This window comes from Austrofundulus limnaeus, unplaced genomic scaffold (genome assembly GCF_001266775.1).
Source record: "Austrofundulus limnaeus strain Quisiro unplaced genomic scaffold, Austrofundulus_limnaeus-1.0 Scaffold1215, whole genome shotgun sequence".
NCBI lineage: Eukaryota > Metazoa > Chordata > Actinopteri > Cyprinodontiformes > Rivulidae > Austrofundulus > Austrofundulus limnaeus.
In genome coordinates this window covers 91073-107942 of record NW_013953617.1, presented here as the reverse complement: position 1 = coordinate 107942, position 16870 = coordinate 91073, and the positions used below count along the sequence as shown (strand labels likewise).

Genomic DNA, 16870 nt, shown 5'->3' with positions numbered 1-16870 from the left:
CCTGGCGCCCCCACTGCAAGTGGCCCATTGTAATGAATGCCAAATGTCTGAAAAACATTTGGCAATCACTATAATGAGAAAGTTGGGAAAGTATATGAACTTAAGTGACTTGTTGCTCTTTCACTCATGACTCCATAATTTTTCACTCACTAAACTTAGACCATTTGAGATATAGAAAGGTTACAAGCCTTTTATTCCAAATGAAAGTAACATTTTGAGACGTGAAATAAAAAAATTTCTTGCATCTCAAAAATCTGATAAAAGCTCAAGTTAAAGGTTTACAAACCATACATTTGAATAATTTTTTATAAACAAGCTGATTATCACCTTGAATTGTTGACTTGAAGGTAAAAGTATGTTACTATCATAAAAATACGCATCACTACTATTTAAACATTATTTTATTCAAAGCAAAAATAAAACAAAAAAGTTGTTTCAAAGATATCTCTAGTAACATCACTCTGACAGCCAGAGTTTAAAGGTTCGGTCAAAGGAGCAGGTGGCAATTAGCTTCCCATCAGGTGATACGTCCACTCCCATCACCTGAAAATGAACCAATCAGTGCTTTTAGTCATACATCCTGTTCACACAGACCAATCAGAGTGCAGCATCCTTGTACCTTTCCTTCATGCCCAGCAAGAGTTTTCAGTGGCATCCAGCCCGGGTGACTCCAAACCTTTGCTGTGTTGTCATACGCTCCAGTCAATAGGAAGTGACCATCAGTAGCTGTAGAAGAAAGAAAAAATGAGATTGGACACAGAAAGAGATTTGGAGTTATAAAGWCAGGTGTAAAAAATTTAATAAAAAAAAAAACAACACTAAACCAAGTGTTTATGATTACGTTGAAAACGGACAGCTGACAGCAGGTTCTGGTGGGCGGGGACTGTGTACAGACACTTCCTGTTGCGCAGCTCCCAAACTTTACAGGTGTTATCACCACTTCCTGTTGCCAGGTGATGGCTGTGAGAAGAAACAACACAACAGATCAATAAAACATTTCAATGTTGTACCATAGTTTGTAACTGAAAACCATCTTCAATTCTTCAGTTTCAGCTGACAGAAACTGATTGGTAGTTGTTTGAGTGAACTGCTCTTTGGTTGGTTTTCTGCTTGTCATGTGATTGGCTTACCCGTTAGGGCTGAAGTGTAGGCTGTAGATCTCCTTCAAGTGTCCCTCAAGGAAAACAACACAGCGTCCCGTTCGCAAATCCCAGACCCTGCCAAAGGCATCCAGCCCTCTGATTGGACCAAAACCACAAGAATTATACATTAGATTTCTGATTGGACCAGAACCAGAAGAAACAGGTGATTCGTCAGATCAATCCAAAGATTCCATCTGCATTCCTCTCACGCACATACTGTATGTATGTACTCTGTCTTGCTACTACTGAATATCATTTCTCTTTGGAAAGTGTATACTTGCACCTCTTTAACTTTTCTTTCACATATTAGTTATTTCATTGTTGGAATGGGAAAAAATAATTCCCCAAAAGTCACCTTATTGTGACAAATTTGGTAGAAATCTACACTATTACATTGTGATATAAACATTGTGCTTTTTAAAGTACCATAGAGTTTGGTCATTATGGAATTTAAAATAATGCATTAGTCTGATAAGATAAGATAAGATAAGATAAGATAAGATAAGATAAGATAAGATAAGATAAGATTAGTCATGACACCTTGGAGGGTTGCTGGACTAAGTGGAGTGGCAGGAACCATGGCTCCAACAAGAGAAATGTCTCTTGAAACAAAAGAGAGGATTGTGAAACTTCTTGAAGAAGGTAACTCTTCACATATGGTTGTTAAAGATGTGGGCTGTTCTCAGTCAGCTGTGTCCAAGATATGGACCAAATACAAATAGCTCAATGGTTGTTAAAGCCAAGTGTACTGGTAGACCAAGAAATACATCAAAGCTTCAAGACAAACAACTTAAGGCCATTTGTCTTGAAAACTGAAAAAGTACAACTAAACAGATGAAGCATAAATGGGAGGAAGCTGGAGCCAATGTATGTGACCAAACTGTAAGAAATGACCTAAAGGAAATGTGATTTCAATCCAGGAAAGCTAAAAGAAAACCATCATTGGCACCTAAACAAAAAGAACAAGACTGCAATGGGCTAAGGAGAGGCAACCATGGACTGTGGATGACTGGATGAAAGTTATCTTCAGTGATGAGTCAAGAATCTGCATTGGACAAGGTGATGATGCTGAACTTTTGTTTGGTGCCGTTCCAGTGAGATTTATGAAGAGGACTGCCTGAAAAAAACAACCACATTTCCACAGTCCTTGATGATATGGGTCTGCATGTCAGGCAAAGGCACTGGGGAGATGACTGTGGKTYATTCTTCTAYCAATGCACAAGTTTACATTGACATGTTGGACAGTTTTCTCATCCCTTCACTTGAACAGATATTTGGAGGTGATGAAATCATTTTCCAAGATGACAATGCATCGTGCCATAGGGCAAAAACAGTGAAGGCATTCCTTGGAGAAAGACATTCCTGCAAATAGACCAGATCTCAACCCAAYTGAAAACCTGTGGTGGAAAYTGAAAAAAAAAWGGTCCASAAGAAGCTCCGACCTGCAAAGCTGATCTGGTAACTTCTATCAAAGAGAGTTGGCACCAAACTGATGAAGAATACTGTTTGTCACTCATCAAGTCCATGCCTCAGAGACTGCAAGCTGTTATAAAAGCCAAAGGTGGTGCAACTAAATACTAGTGATGTATGTTGAATGGTCTTTTGTTTATCTGTTTTTGATTCCATACTTTTTTTCCTCAGAATTGAGTGATTCCATATTTTTCCCTGTACTTGGTCAATAAAAGTAACATTCACTGACTTCCACAATGTTTTCTCTTCATTTCTTTGAGTGTTCCTGAAAGACAACAAGTTGACCTTTGGAATGACCTTATTATTGTATCATGTTTTTGATCTGAGTTTGTTTTACAGAATGAAACGTCTGAATGAGTGCTCATCCAACACTGCTGATTCCATACTTTTTGCCAGGGGTTGTATAATTCATTCACACAATGATAGCAAAATACAATGTTCAGAGATGGGCATCGAGGGCCAAAGTCCTGCATGTTTTAAGGCTTCTTCATACTCCCACYGAACTGCCGACGTCGGCAAAGGTTGTCACAGTTTCACGATGAAAATTATGTCACCAGGCCTCGCAGCGTCGGCTTGGCAGCCCCTTTTGGCATAACCCGCTGGCAGAACTTTTGACCCCCCTCCCGTGACGACGGTAATGTGTGATTGGTCTGAAGTTCGTGGGCGTGTGTTTGTTTGTGCTGAAAGCGCAGGGACACTTAAAAAAAAACTTGCTTCCAGAGCTGACATTTACCAGGAAGCAGAGTTTTATAAAGATAGTCAAACCGTAAAAAAATCATGAATGGAGATAAAACAGACGTTGTGCGAGGAGGAATCTGACTGATAAAAACTGTGGAGCTTTAACCAGGACAGATTGTAGATAAATAATGTCGGGTGAGTGACGAGTCTGACTTTTTTTTTACATTGCCGTCTGTAGCGGGAGGAAACTCCATGCAGTGCTGTATGTTGCAGGGGGAGGGGTTTCCCAGGATCTCGGAGCTGTGTGTCTCTGGAGCTATGAAAGGTCTCTGCGAAAATGAATGCTGAACAACCACGTAATCGCACGTCGACTCGTTGGTGTCGGAGCGAGTATGTTTCAGGCTTTACTTGTTTCTTTGCTTCAACACACCTGATTTAAATGAATGGGTGATTATCAGCCTTCTGCAAAACTTGGAGGTGGTAATCAAATGACTGAATCAGATGTTTTGGAGCTGGGAAAAAAGTAAAACATGCAGGGCTGTGGCCCTTGAGGACCAGAATTGCCCACCCCTGATGTACAGGGTATATACAAAAATTACAAAGTTAAATTTAACACCTTTTTAATACTGTCCCAATACTTTTTAATACCAACACGACTTCAAGACCTGAACCTATTATTAGTTACTAGATTCATAGTTACTTCTTTGCCATAATAAAACACTGACCTATATACAATTATTTGTTATTTAACCCTAAATAAAGACAAAAAGTGTTTTCATTATAAGGTGTAGGGATATCAGTGCTGTCAGCAACAGGTCATCTGCTCTCACATGCCCCTGGAACTCAGAACCAAAATACACTGATGTCACACACCCATCCTCTAAATCAGTGGTTCCCAAAGTTGATTTGATTTGATTTATTTATTTAACAGGAAAAGATTGAAGAAGTTGGGGTCGGGACCCTTTTGTGGGTCACAAAAAATCAAGTGAGGGTCCCCCAGATGATTTGTAGACATTAATTTAAATGCCAAAATAAATAAATAAATTGCTATATGATGTTTTCATCATGATTATTGCAATTTTTTWAAATAATCATAATAATAATCATATAATCATAAATGAATAAAATTAGTACTGTAGTTATTAGGTTTATTTATATTGTTATTAAATCCCATGTTTTACAGAGTTATTAGCAAAGTTTGCCAATGAGAACAAGTAATATCTGGGGTCACAAAAGTGCCTGCAACTGTTATTTTGTGGGCCAGAGACCAAAATGTTTGGTAATAACTGCTCTAAATAACATTCATCTGTTTTTATGAAAGACTTCTTTATAGCACCCTCTATATGTGGACATAATTGATTATTTTTCTCCTACGTACACTCAGACCATCGTTACTACCATGTAAATAACTTAACCATATTCTTTGCGGATTGGGCTGCAGTATGACGTTTACAGACGAACAAAAATAAAAATAACAGAAAAAAATGAAAAACTGAACAGTTTCAAGTGGGTTCCATTCTCAGCTGGATGCATGGAAACACTGCTGCCTCCTCCTTGAACATATCTGTTTCTGACCAATCATCCAGTAATGAACTGATGGTGGCAAATTGAAAAACTAATCTATCAACAAATTATAGCTCCCAGTTTGGGTTCTGAACTCACCTGAAGGACGCCTCAAGTAAAAATGAAACTTTACTAATAAGAAAATCAGTAACAATATACAGTGTATGAATTAGGGCTGCCATGATTAGTCGATTAGTCAACGATTAATTGACTATTAAAATAGTTGATGACTAATTTAATTAGTCGATAGTCGTTTTCTTGTTTTTTACTGTTTTGCCTCTCCAAACTGGTTTGACASCTTCCACTGCCACGTCTACCTTTCTGTCCTTGACACACATGCACAGTAGTGGTAACTGGGGTAGGCCGTGGACGTCACAAGACATTATACAGACAGGCTCTGGTATCATGGCTACCTGACAACAGAGCTCAAAGTGTGGGATCATTTTAAGAAAATGAAAGAGAAACCTGTGTAATATCTGCAGAGCAGAACTTACCTTCCACAGCTGTTATTTTTAGTTAGCATATAGCTAAACTCTAACCATGGTTATATAATAGCAGCTGCATTCTGGTGTGATGAGCTCTATGTTTTATATTCAATTAAAGTATGATCTGATTAGTCGACTAATCGAATAAATAATCAGTGATTAATCGATTATTAAAATAATCGTTTGTGGCAGCCCTAGTATGAATATTAAAGTACTACAGAGTACTACAAGCAAAAAACAGAAAACTCACCCTGTGGCAGCTAGTGAACCATCAGGATGGAAGCTGATGTCATGAACTCCTTTACTGTGACCCTCCTGATGGAGGATCTCCTCCTGAACCTCCAGGTCCCATAGACGCCAGGAGTTATCGTAACTGTACACAAGAGTACACAGACAGTCACTGCAAAGTAYACAGATAGTTACTGCAGAGTACAGACTGTTACTCTGACCCCTCTGATGAAGGATCTCCTGGTGAGGCCTTAGATCCCACAGGTTATTGCAACCAAACACAGAGTATAGATCTTTTGCTGCAGAATATACAAACTGTTACAGAGTACACACACTGCTTCTATCGGTGTGCTATATTAACTGGAAGTGGCTGGCTGTCGCGACATGTGAGGGAAGTGCTGGGAAAAAGGTTGCTGGAGGCATGTTAAAGGGGACCTATTATGCAAAATTCACTTTTTAAAGGTTTTTTTACTCAACTTTGGGTATGTACTTCTTAAAAAAACAGTCCTAGGACCAAAAAAATGCACCAGGGGCAAATTTACTGTAAGTAAATGTATTTTTAATGTGTATTAACGACAAGTTTTAAACTTCCGTCATTTTGTGATGTCACAAGCCGTACAACAACCCACCAGAACCTGCGTTCAGCCCCTCACCTAGTAACCCCCGGGTGAAACTCCTGCACAGCTCATTTCACAACAAGCCTCCAACAGGGCAATGGGTAGAGTGTTGGACCAGAGAGAGACCAGGGTTTGAGACCGGCATGGACACAATTTAATTATTTATTTTCATTCATTATGAACACATTTTCTCATGAACCTCTATTGTTTATCTTATTAAAGCCTTGTTAAAGCCTATTTGTTYGAGTTTCTGAGGTATTTTGACCGCTGCTGCTCCCTGCTCTGGTAACAGCATGCAGAGTGAGCGCAGAGCAGAGGAGGGAGAGAAAAARAAGAAGCTGGGACCACGACTCTGCCTCTGGGTCTCATATGGTTGTACAATGGAGCTTCTGCTATTATTAGCCATGCTAACGTAAACACTGGCTTTGGAGGGCGGAGTTAATGTCAACAGATTTTTGGAGGGCGTTACCAACAGAGCTCATTAACATAAACAGCTCTTCTGAACAGAAGTCAGAGCAGGCAGAACTAGAAAATGGGAAATTTTATTATCTGAGAATTATTTTGTGCATTAAATTGAATGAAGATGGTCTGGATAGGCCACAGACATACCATAAACATTTCTACGACCCATAATTGGTCTCCTTTAATTATTTTTGATGTATTTAATTGTAACATGATTTGCATTATTTATTAATGATTTGTAGTGACTGTGCACATGAATTTATACTGGTCCTGTTTTCATATAGGTCAAGTACTGATGGAGAAGCTACTGAAGGCAAGAAAGCCTGAAGTTACTCAGCCCAGAACTCACCTGTTGAACATCACCTGCTGTGGTTGGGCCGGTAGGAGGCTTCACAACTGCACCTTTTGAATTATTGTTCCTTTGCAACTTGTTGATCACGAATTCTCAACATAAACTCTAAGTCCTTCCCCAACTTTCAAATTCCCTAGACTTTTTTTCTGTTGGGTCATTGAACTGGATGTGTTGCACATAGCATACACTGCTGCTTGGGCTTCGACTATTCTCAAGTGTGGAAATGATAAAAATGAAATGATATATATATTGTTGTCTGTTCTGCATAATATATATGGTAACAACAATAACAAAAAAAAAACCAACAATTTTCCTGTGTTCAGTCTTACTGGGCTCCTAGAATCAAACTTTGAGAAGCTTTGGGGTCTAGCCTAAGACAGTATATTTTGAGCAACACACAGGTAACAACTACTTTAAAATTGTTCCACAGCTGAATGGTTGAAATGTAGACACAGCTGGGTGTTTCAACATAATAATTATCCCAAACATCCATCAGAACTGGTTTCTGATTGGATAAACCAGGCTAGCTTTAACGTTCTGTAATGGTTAAAGTCCAGACATCAAACTACTTCAAACAAATAATAAATTTACCATGTAAAAAATAAACTCAAACTTAGATTTAAAAAACAAAGTTCATTGTTGTAGAATCATTGTATCCTGGAAAAAGAACAGTCCAGATAAATCATTAAGACTAAATTTGATCTTATCTATTTGTTCATGATCAGTGGATGGAAACATGACTGAAACTGTAAAACTGATACTTTCAATGATCAGGTTACTCAGAAGAATCAGAACCAGTGTTAGTCTGGGTCCAGTTTACCAAGTCGTTCCCAGAAACCTTCCAGAAGGATGCCAGGAAACCCGAGACACTCGATCGCTGTGACCCTCAATGTCTGCCACCGGCTCGTCGCTGTGGTAAGCAGACACACATCATCAGTGTCAGTTCAACAGTCACCCCAGGTACCACCACCACCACCTCACCTCTCCAGGTTCCACAGCTTCACCGTCCCATCAGCAGCACACGAAGCCAAGCTGACATCTGATTGGTCAAGAGAAATGCTGGCCTGTGGACGGAAGACGATGGCGCCAACGTTTGTGTTGTGTCCTTTGGCCAATCAGAGAGCAGGGAAACAGGGCGGAGCTTAAGTTAGTGATTTTTACACTGTGGTGAAATCTGAATGTTTAGTCCTCTGAAAAAGAAGTATTAAATAAAAACTAAAGGCAATAAAAACTGRAAGTAAACAAACAACAGGCTCTGTCAAGTTTAACCAACAAACAGAACTCGGTCGAGTGAAGCGCTGCTCACCTCTGAGTGTACGAATCAGGTTGCAATCAGGAACAGACCACAGTCTACACAGACCGCTCCTGTGGGTTAGCATGTTAGCATTAGCACAACATGCATGACAGTATATGAAACACTGTTAGTGGGTGTGGCTTGTTACCAGGAAGCTGTAGCCAGCATTTTAGAGTCCGGGCTGAAGTGGCAGAAGCTGATTGGTCGATCATCCCCGATCTGACTGCAGAAGTTGTTCAGGTTCTAAAGAATAACCAGAAGAAATGTTTCAGAAGCTAACAACCATCAGAACCTGCAGTTAATGAGCAGAGGTCAGCTGTTTGCTGGTRACGGTTCTCTGTCACCAAGCTCACGATCAATCCAAAAACAACCTTTCCTGACCCGTGGACATCCTCACTGGACTTCTGTCCAATCAGTGAAGAAACATCCATGTCTAACATTCTGCTCACTAATATGTGGAAGTGTTTTATTCATTATTTATTTTGAACTGCATGACTAAATCTATTTTCCACACCTTATTTTAGTTACTCTGTAAATTATAGCTAAGAATCTCCACCCGCGGGACAACATTCACCTAGTAGTGACTGTTATGGAAATATTTATTTAAGACAGAAATACGTGGTCCAAGAATGAAGGTACTCTGTGAGATGATCAGCTGAGTTTTATTACAACAACAGGAAACACAGAGAACAACCTGCCCTGTCTCTGTGCCTCTGCTTCTCTCTGTCACTCCACTGCTGTCACTCTTGAGAGGCCATATACTTTAACACCATTATGTCATCTTAGCAAGATTTCATACATGGTCAAGGGAAAACACAAAGATAAACACAAGTGATGTCTAAGAATGACTGTTGTTTTCTGTCTGCAGATGAACAGCATGTCATGAAAACCTAGGTCATTAAAGGATGTCATGAATTACTGGCTTAAACATAAAAGTATTAGTTCCAGGACAGTGACCAATCTGCATTAATTAATGATATTTCAAATGTTTTGGATATAATTTGCAATGAAAGAAAAAACTGTTATATAATGGGTGACTTTAACATTAATATTGGAAATAATGAGAGGAATATGTTAATCAGGAATTTACAGACTCTATGTATTCCTATAGTTATAATCCTTTAATTACAGTCCCCAACCAGAGTGACTACTACTTCAGCAACTCATTTAGACAATATTATAATACTAATGTGTATAACAGAACTATGGAATCTGGTGTCCTGTGCGTTGATGTGGCTGATCACTGTCCCATCTTTTTGATCACTTAATGAGTGAAAAATGTCCCCCTTTACAAAACATTAAATATAGACAAATTTTCAGTGAAAGAAATGTAAATTTCAGACACACTGTCAGTTATCATGTTATGTCATGTTCATACTGTTCTAACTGCTCATTTCTGTTTCTCCCACACTACCCTTATCAGTCTATGTATCTACAGTTGTTTCTATTCTAGTGTCCTTGGGTGTCCTGAAAGGTACTTTATAAATAAAATGCATTATTATTATTATTATTATTATTATTATTATTATTATTATTGTCATGGAATGAAATCTATCAAACAGATACTCAGAAGTCACTGTTTTCACTGTTTATAAAAAAATGTTACTCGGGTTTGTAAGTCATGTTTTCCTTTACAGTCAGTGTCTTGAAAAAAACAAATTGTCCAAACCATGGATAACTTCAGCTATTATAAAGTCACTGAAAAATAAAAATAGATTATATAAAAATACCTCCTCTGTCCTACCCCATTTAATCTGTTGCAGTTGTGACGGCCCCTGCTGAGTACTATTATTGCTGGCAGGTGCGTCCTTTTCTCTGCTTCCTTTTAAGGTCCTGCTGAGGTGGAGTCGCAGTGACCTGGAGCGGTGTTGTGGCTTTTAAAGAGCCAGGTCATAACACAGTTTAAAAATATAGAAACAGACTAAATYGTGTCATAAGGGAAGCAAAAGGCCACTATTACAATGTGAAATTAGTTGAACAAAAGAACAATACATCTTCCTAGTGGAGAACCATCAATTGCAATCCTTAAAAAACAAATTCTAAAAAGCAGTTACCAAATGAATTTAAGATTGACGATTCTACGTATAGTCTCAGATTCACAACAAAATGCTGAAAGATTTACTGCCTTTTTTTCTGACATAGGTCCATTATTAGCCACTAAGATTCCATCAGGTCATTTCGGACCCTCAGAATCTATGAATTCTCCAATTTCTGAGGATTTTAAATTTACATCTGTTTCTGAGGATGAAAGTAGAAAAATATTTATTTATTTAAAAGACTGTTCACCAGGACATGATATGATTAACAGTAAAATACTCAAAGCTATCTGCCCCGATATCATCAAACCATTACTTTATATTTTTAATCTTTCCTTAGACCAAGGTGTTGTGCTTGTAGAGTTTAAAATAGAAAAAATTACACCAGTTTATAAAGATGACCCTGCTATTGTTAACAATTATAGACAAATTTCCAGGTCTATAAAGTTCTTGAAAAGAATAAGTAAGGAAAATACCAAAAAAGAAAGTAAAATTACAAAGTAAAAGTAAAAATTCATGAACAGAAAATGACTTTTGTAAAAATAAATTTCACTGATGAGAAAACTACTAAGTAAAAGCAATAAAACTGCTCACAAAAATTGGGAAAGTAAAAGTACTTTTACACATGCTCTAAGAAATAAACTGTTGAATTTACTGAACCAAACTGGTTCCACTAAGCCAGGCTGAGTACTCAACTAGGCTCAGTGGAACCAGCTGACACGACTTTGTTGAGTAAATACAACACTTCATTTTTTAGAGCAGAAACGTCTTTCATGAGTTTCAACATATTTCATTAGTAACGAGTAACTAGGTGTTACATTTTCAAGTAAAGAAGTAAAAGTATCATTTTTAGCTTTTTAAAATGTAGCAAAAAAGTAAAAGTAGCTGTTTAAAAAATATAATTGGCAAAAKTACAAATCCTTGGGGCGGCTGTGGTGTAGTGGTAGAGCAGCCGGCTTTGGGACCCGCAAGTCACAGGTTCGACTCCCCGCCATGCCTACATGCCGTTGTGTCCTTGGGCAAGACACTTCACCCACCTTGCCTACTGATGGTGGTCAGAGGGGCCGGTGGCGCAGCATGGCAGCCCCACCTCTGTCAGTCTGCCCCAGGGCAGCTGTGGCTACAATGTAGCTTACTGCCATCAGTGTGTGAATGAATGATGCATGAAAATTGTAAAGCGTCTTTGAGGGTCTCGAAAAGCGCTATATAAAACTAATGCATTATTATTATTGTTATTATTACTTATTTACTATAAACCTCTGCCAATTTCTGTGTTGCCAGCCTTGTCCAAAATTTTAGAAAAACTTGTTGACAAGATTAATTTAACATTTGGACAAAAATAATATTTTATATGCTCACCAGTATGGATTTAGGAGACTAATATACAAAGCAAAAGACAAAAAAGAAAACACTAAGTTATTTTCCTGGATCTTTCAAAAGCATTTGATTCTGTTAATCATATCATTCTGTTTAAAATACAACGGTATACAAAATATGTCACTACTTTGATTCTGTCAGGTTTTGCAGGAGGAATGAACCCAGGTTCGGACGGAGAAGTTTATAAAAGTAAGATATTTATTTTAACAAAAACTAAAAAAATAAAATAAAATAAAAGCTGGCAGGGCAGTGTTTCTATCAACGTGTTTTAATGCGCATTTGGAAGTATTGAATACAGAAAAATAATTTCCCCCAATCATTGTGAAAATAATTTATTCTCCTTCTTTTAATGTTTGTGTTCCCTCTACTCAGAGGTAAACAAACTGAATATCTGTGCCYTAAAAGTTTCATTTTCTGAAGGGTGGGAGTCAAGGGGTGGAGTTAAGTGTGTGTCCCTGTGAAGCTGCAGCTGCAGGACGGACAGAATTAGTATTTAAGGATTCTTAGTGTTAAGAATTTTGATAATTTGTTTTACACTTTAGTCTGAGAGCAGCAGCACATTTAAGAAGTTCTCAGAACTTGTCTAAAACTCTATTCTAAGAAGTTTGATAAAAACAGGCCCGGTAGATCCCAGTGTGTAAAAATTAACAGTGAATTATCTTCAAACACCAGAGTTAGTCATGAAGTTCCTCAGGGTTCAGTGTTTGGACCAACTCCACATTATTAAATCTATGGACTGAACCAGACCTTCTGAAGACCTGTTGCTGTTTAATGAACAGGACTGTTGGTTGATCTCCAGTGATGCTCACATGGTTTGAGTTAACTGTGTTGTGTAGAGATGGAAACATTGTATCCACTTACCCTCAGGGTTTTGTGCAGCTCCTGTTGGCGGATCGTCTTTGTGGCCTCAGGAATATCCTTCTGAGCGCGTGCAGCTTCCAGACGCCTCATGGCCCTGTTGGACCAATCAAAGCAGGCGGATATGAATGACAGCCAATGAGAAGCTTTAAAGAAAGTTCTAAAGTCTGACTTTATTGTGTCTGTGACGTAAAAATGTTGTAATATCTACAAATGCAAAATATGACAATAAGAATATATTGCAAAATACATTTGTGCTGCTGAGTTAAACATTTATTGAGACGTTCTCATGTCCAACAGGAAGAGACGACAAAGAGGAATGTTCATAAACAAACATGTCACCAGGTCTACTTCCATCCAGTGTCTGACCTTCTCCAGCACGTCCCAAAGATTCTCAGTGGACTCTGTGGAGCCAATCCATTTGTGAAATAATGTATCATGCTCCCTGAACCACTCTTTCACAATAAGAGACCCATGAATCAGAGAAGTCATCAGAGAAGAAACAATCATTGATGGAATCACCTGCTCATTCAGTATATTCAGGTAGTCAGCTGACCTCATTCTTTGAGCTGAACCTAGACCTGACCACCTTTAGAGACCCACATCGTAGACCTGACCACCTTTAGAGACCTACATCATAGAGCTGACCACCTTTAGAGACCCACATCGTAGACCTGACCACCTTTAGAGACCCACATCGTAGACCTGACCACCTTTAGAGACCCACATCATAGACCTGACCACCTTTAGAGACCATATCATAGACCCGACCCTCTTGTAAGTAGACACTGGGTATGATGGGTGCATCATTTCACCTGCACCTCTTCTTACCCTGATGCCCCCATCACTCTAGAACAGGGTCAGTCTAGACTCATTAGACCACATAACCTTCCATTGCTCCTTAGTCCAATCTTTATTCTCTCTAGCAAACTGAAGCCTTTTTTCTGGTTTTCCAATGGTTTGAGCCTTCTCAAACAGTCCGACATGTTTTCCACGACCACAGGATGTTAAAGAAATGAGAAGCAACTCATTGACCAGTTAGGGTTAAATAACCAGTTGCCAGCTGAAAGGTAATCACTCATGCAGTAATTATCCAATAGGATGCAAAAAAAAAAAGAAAGGTGTGTTATGGTTGATCCTCGGTTTAAATTTGAAAAACATGTTAGCACCGTTATCAAAGCCAGTTTCTTCCAGTTGAGAACACTTGCTAAGATAAAATCGTATCTTCCTTTGGTTTTGAGAGAGCTATTCATGCATTTATCAAACTGTGCTTAGATTATTGCAATTCTTTGTATGTAGGGCAGGACCTGAGTTCTCCACAGCGATTGCAGAGGGTGCAAAACACTGCAGCCTGWTTGTTGACAAAAGCAAGGAGACATGAAATATTAGCCCCATTTTCTGCACCCTTCATTGGCTCCCTGTTGCCTTCCCTGTATATTTTAAAGTTTTATTGATAGTTTTTAAATGTTTAAACTATTTGGACCCATCTTACTTAACTGAACTTGTGCAGCTCTACACCCCACCCAGAGCCCTGAAGTCAGCCAACCACCTTTTTTTGGCCGTCCTATAGCCAGGTTAAAGACCAGAGGAGACAGAGCTGTGGCTGTGGCTATGGCAGCACCCAAACTGTGTAACAGTCTCCCTTTGTCTGTTAGGCTCTGTCAGTCMCTGGGTCAGTTTAATCCAGACTGAAGACACATCTGTTGACCCTGGCCTTTAACACTAGTTAAAGGAAAAATTTGTACTTAATTTGATTTGAGTTCTTGGGAAATTGTTGCAACTTATATCAAGTACGTTTTTGGTTTTTCTTTGTATTACTATTTTTTGGTATCTTACGGCCAATTCTATTAGTGTTTTTATCTTTTTAACAAATTTCAGTTTTATTGTAATTTTATGGGCATGTGTGCATGTGTGGACGTGTGTGTATTGTTTTATCTTAGCTAAATGTGATGTGATTGCTGTGAAGCACTTTGGTCAATTGAGGTTGTTGTAAATGTGCTGTATAAATAAAATTTGACTTGACTTGGATGTACCAAAAGAACACAAAAACATGTCTCATTTCACAAGTAAACAGATTTGATATTTTTTCCATCAATGTGGATGTGATCTGAGCAGAACTGAAGCTAATAATGTAAGAGTTTAAACTTAAAATAAGCTTATGAAAATGCTGTAATCGCTAATTATTGAAGTGGTTAGCAGATATTAGCTTGTGGAGCATATTGTTATACAGAATGTAGCACTGCTGAGTCATGCTACTATTTAATACTTATTAAATATTACAAGCTGATTTGTCCTGATTCATGTACTGTTGATATAGTGTAAAATAATATTATAAATATCTGATTAATATTTAGACCTACAGAGTGTAAAATAATATTATAAATATCTGATTAATATTTAGACCTACAGAGTGTAAAATAATATAAATATCTGATTAATATTTAGACCTACAGAGTGTAAAACAATATGAACGTCTTAATATTTAGACCTACAGAGTGTAAAATATTACAAATGTCTGATTAATATTTAGACCTACAGAGTGTAAAATAATATAAATGTCTCTGATTAATATTTAGACCTACAGAGTGTAAAATAATATAAATGTCTCTGATTAATATTTAGACCTACAGAGTGTAAAATAATATAAATGTCTCTGATTAATATTTAGACCTACAGAGTGTAAAATATTATAAATGTCTGATTAATATTTAGACCTACAGAGTGTAAAATAATATTATAAATGAGTATTTTTAGGTTTCTGTTAAGAGGAACCTGACTTGCTGAGAAGATGTTAGCTAATAGAGACAAGTTTCATCCTATAACCAGAGCTTATTTTCTATTGACTGGTAAATATTTATTATTTTTATTATTTCTGAAAGTAAGAAATATTAAATGTACTTTATTACTCGCTGAAGTCATATTTTTTCAACTAGTTAAAATCTAAGTTTCTGACTGACTTCATATCTGGTTTAGATCATTATTTATAAATTATCTGCTGTTTGACATGATTGTTAAATGAAATACATTTATTAATTTAGAGTAAACATTACAGATAATTTGTGACAGAAGCAGTCGTGCTTGCTTCCTGTCACCTGTGAGCCGACGCCCTGTTTTTCACTCCTCCATGTTGTCACACATGCTAACAGTGGGCGGGATGGGCGGGGCTCCTGCCACATCCAAGTGTTCAGGACTTACTGAGGCAGGGAGTATCTAGCCAACCAGAGTCGAGCTTCCTTCAGGGAGGTGGGGCCTTCATGGTACCACGTCTGCTGGCACTGTGATTGGTCAAAAAAAAAAAACAAAGATTGTTTCTGTAGGTGAGATGTTTCACTCTGAGCTAACTTTTGTTAATTAACACACATTATGGAGAAAATTAGCTGCATTTAATTTAATTTATTTTGTTTCTTTACTAGGCTCTCATGTTCCTAAATGGAAAAATCAGCCACAATGAAAAACATGATAAATACAACCTTTGGATGCCATACTCATCATATAAACTAAGTTTATGTGTTTGTATTTTACTTCCCTCTCTATTATTTTGATTTTTTATTAGTTCACATTTTGATGCTTGGCTTTTACACTTGTAAGTCTGTAAAATTAGCAGTTGGTCTTCAGACTCTTTTACAGCTGGACTTACTGTGGAGATCCGTGTTTCATCTCATCCAACAAAACTATTTGGATGAAGAGCAAGAACACACTTGTGTTGTGCACAAGTAAATATTTTGTACAAAAGTCAGTTCTACATGCAGGCCCAGCACTACTGCGGGGTACTAAAGGGACCTACAGAGTAACTTGCATGACTGCTGACCTCATCGCGGGACCTTTTGACCCTCTCTTCATCTTTCCTGGACTTCTTCAGCGCATCTGGACCAACCACTGACAGCACACTGCGCAACCTGAAAACAACAAGTAAACAAAGCCATCTTAGTAGGGATGGGCGCCGGTAAGATTCTATCAGTACTACTACTCGTATCAAGATTGCATCAATACCATTTTTTAATTTTATTCCTGTGGGATTAAAACATAATCTGTCAGAGTTTTTTCTGACAGTCTGAACGTGACAAATTACTTTTTTCTAATCCAATCCAGGGGTCTCATTTATAAAGGATTGCGTGGAAACCATACTAAAAGTGAACGTACGGCCAAAAGGCGGAAATGGCGTACGCCAAAAAAATTCAGATTTATAAAACCGTACGTACGCATGTTTCTGTACATCTTTCATTTATAAATCACAGCCACATGTCAGAGTTCGCACTCAAGGTCCCGCCTCAGGTTCTACCCTCTACACGCCCGCATTCAACCATAAAC

The 16870-nt window shown here is 38.0% G+C and overlaps 1 protein-coding gene across 2 annotated transcripts in view; it reads right to left on the bottom strand.

The window, feature by feature from the left end:
• Window positions 1-383: 383 nt before the first annotated feature.
• The window catches only part of prpf4 (pre-mRNA splicing tri-snRNP complex factor PRPF4), a gene marked incomplete at its 5' end in the record, with an annotated part of 20433 nt that continues 3946 nt past the window's right edge, over window positions 384-16870 (bottom strand). Inside the window, 12 exon segments of one of the 2 annotated variants that reach the window (XM_014031277.1) lie at window positions 384-543; window positions 620-726; window positions 842-960; window positions 1131-1238; window positions 5589-5711; window positions 7818-7907; window positions 7979-8102; window positions 8304-8362; window positions 8440-8534; window positions 12566-12659; window positions 15758-15837; window positions 16347-16458. In XM_014031277.1, the coding sequence (XP_013886731.1) occupies window positions 457-543; window positions 620-726; window positions 842-960; window positions 1131-1238; window positions 5589-5711; window positions 7818-7907; window positions 7979-8102; window positions 8304-8362; window positions 8440-8534; window positions 12566-12659; window positions 15758-15837; window positions 16347-16458 (1198 nt within the window). 2 annotated transcript variants of the gene reach the window in all.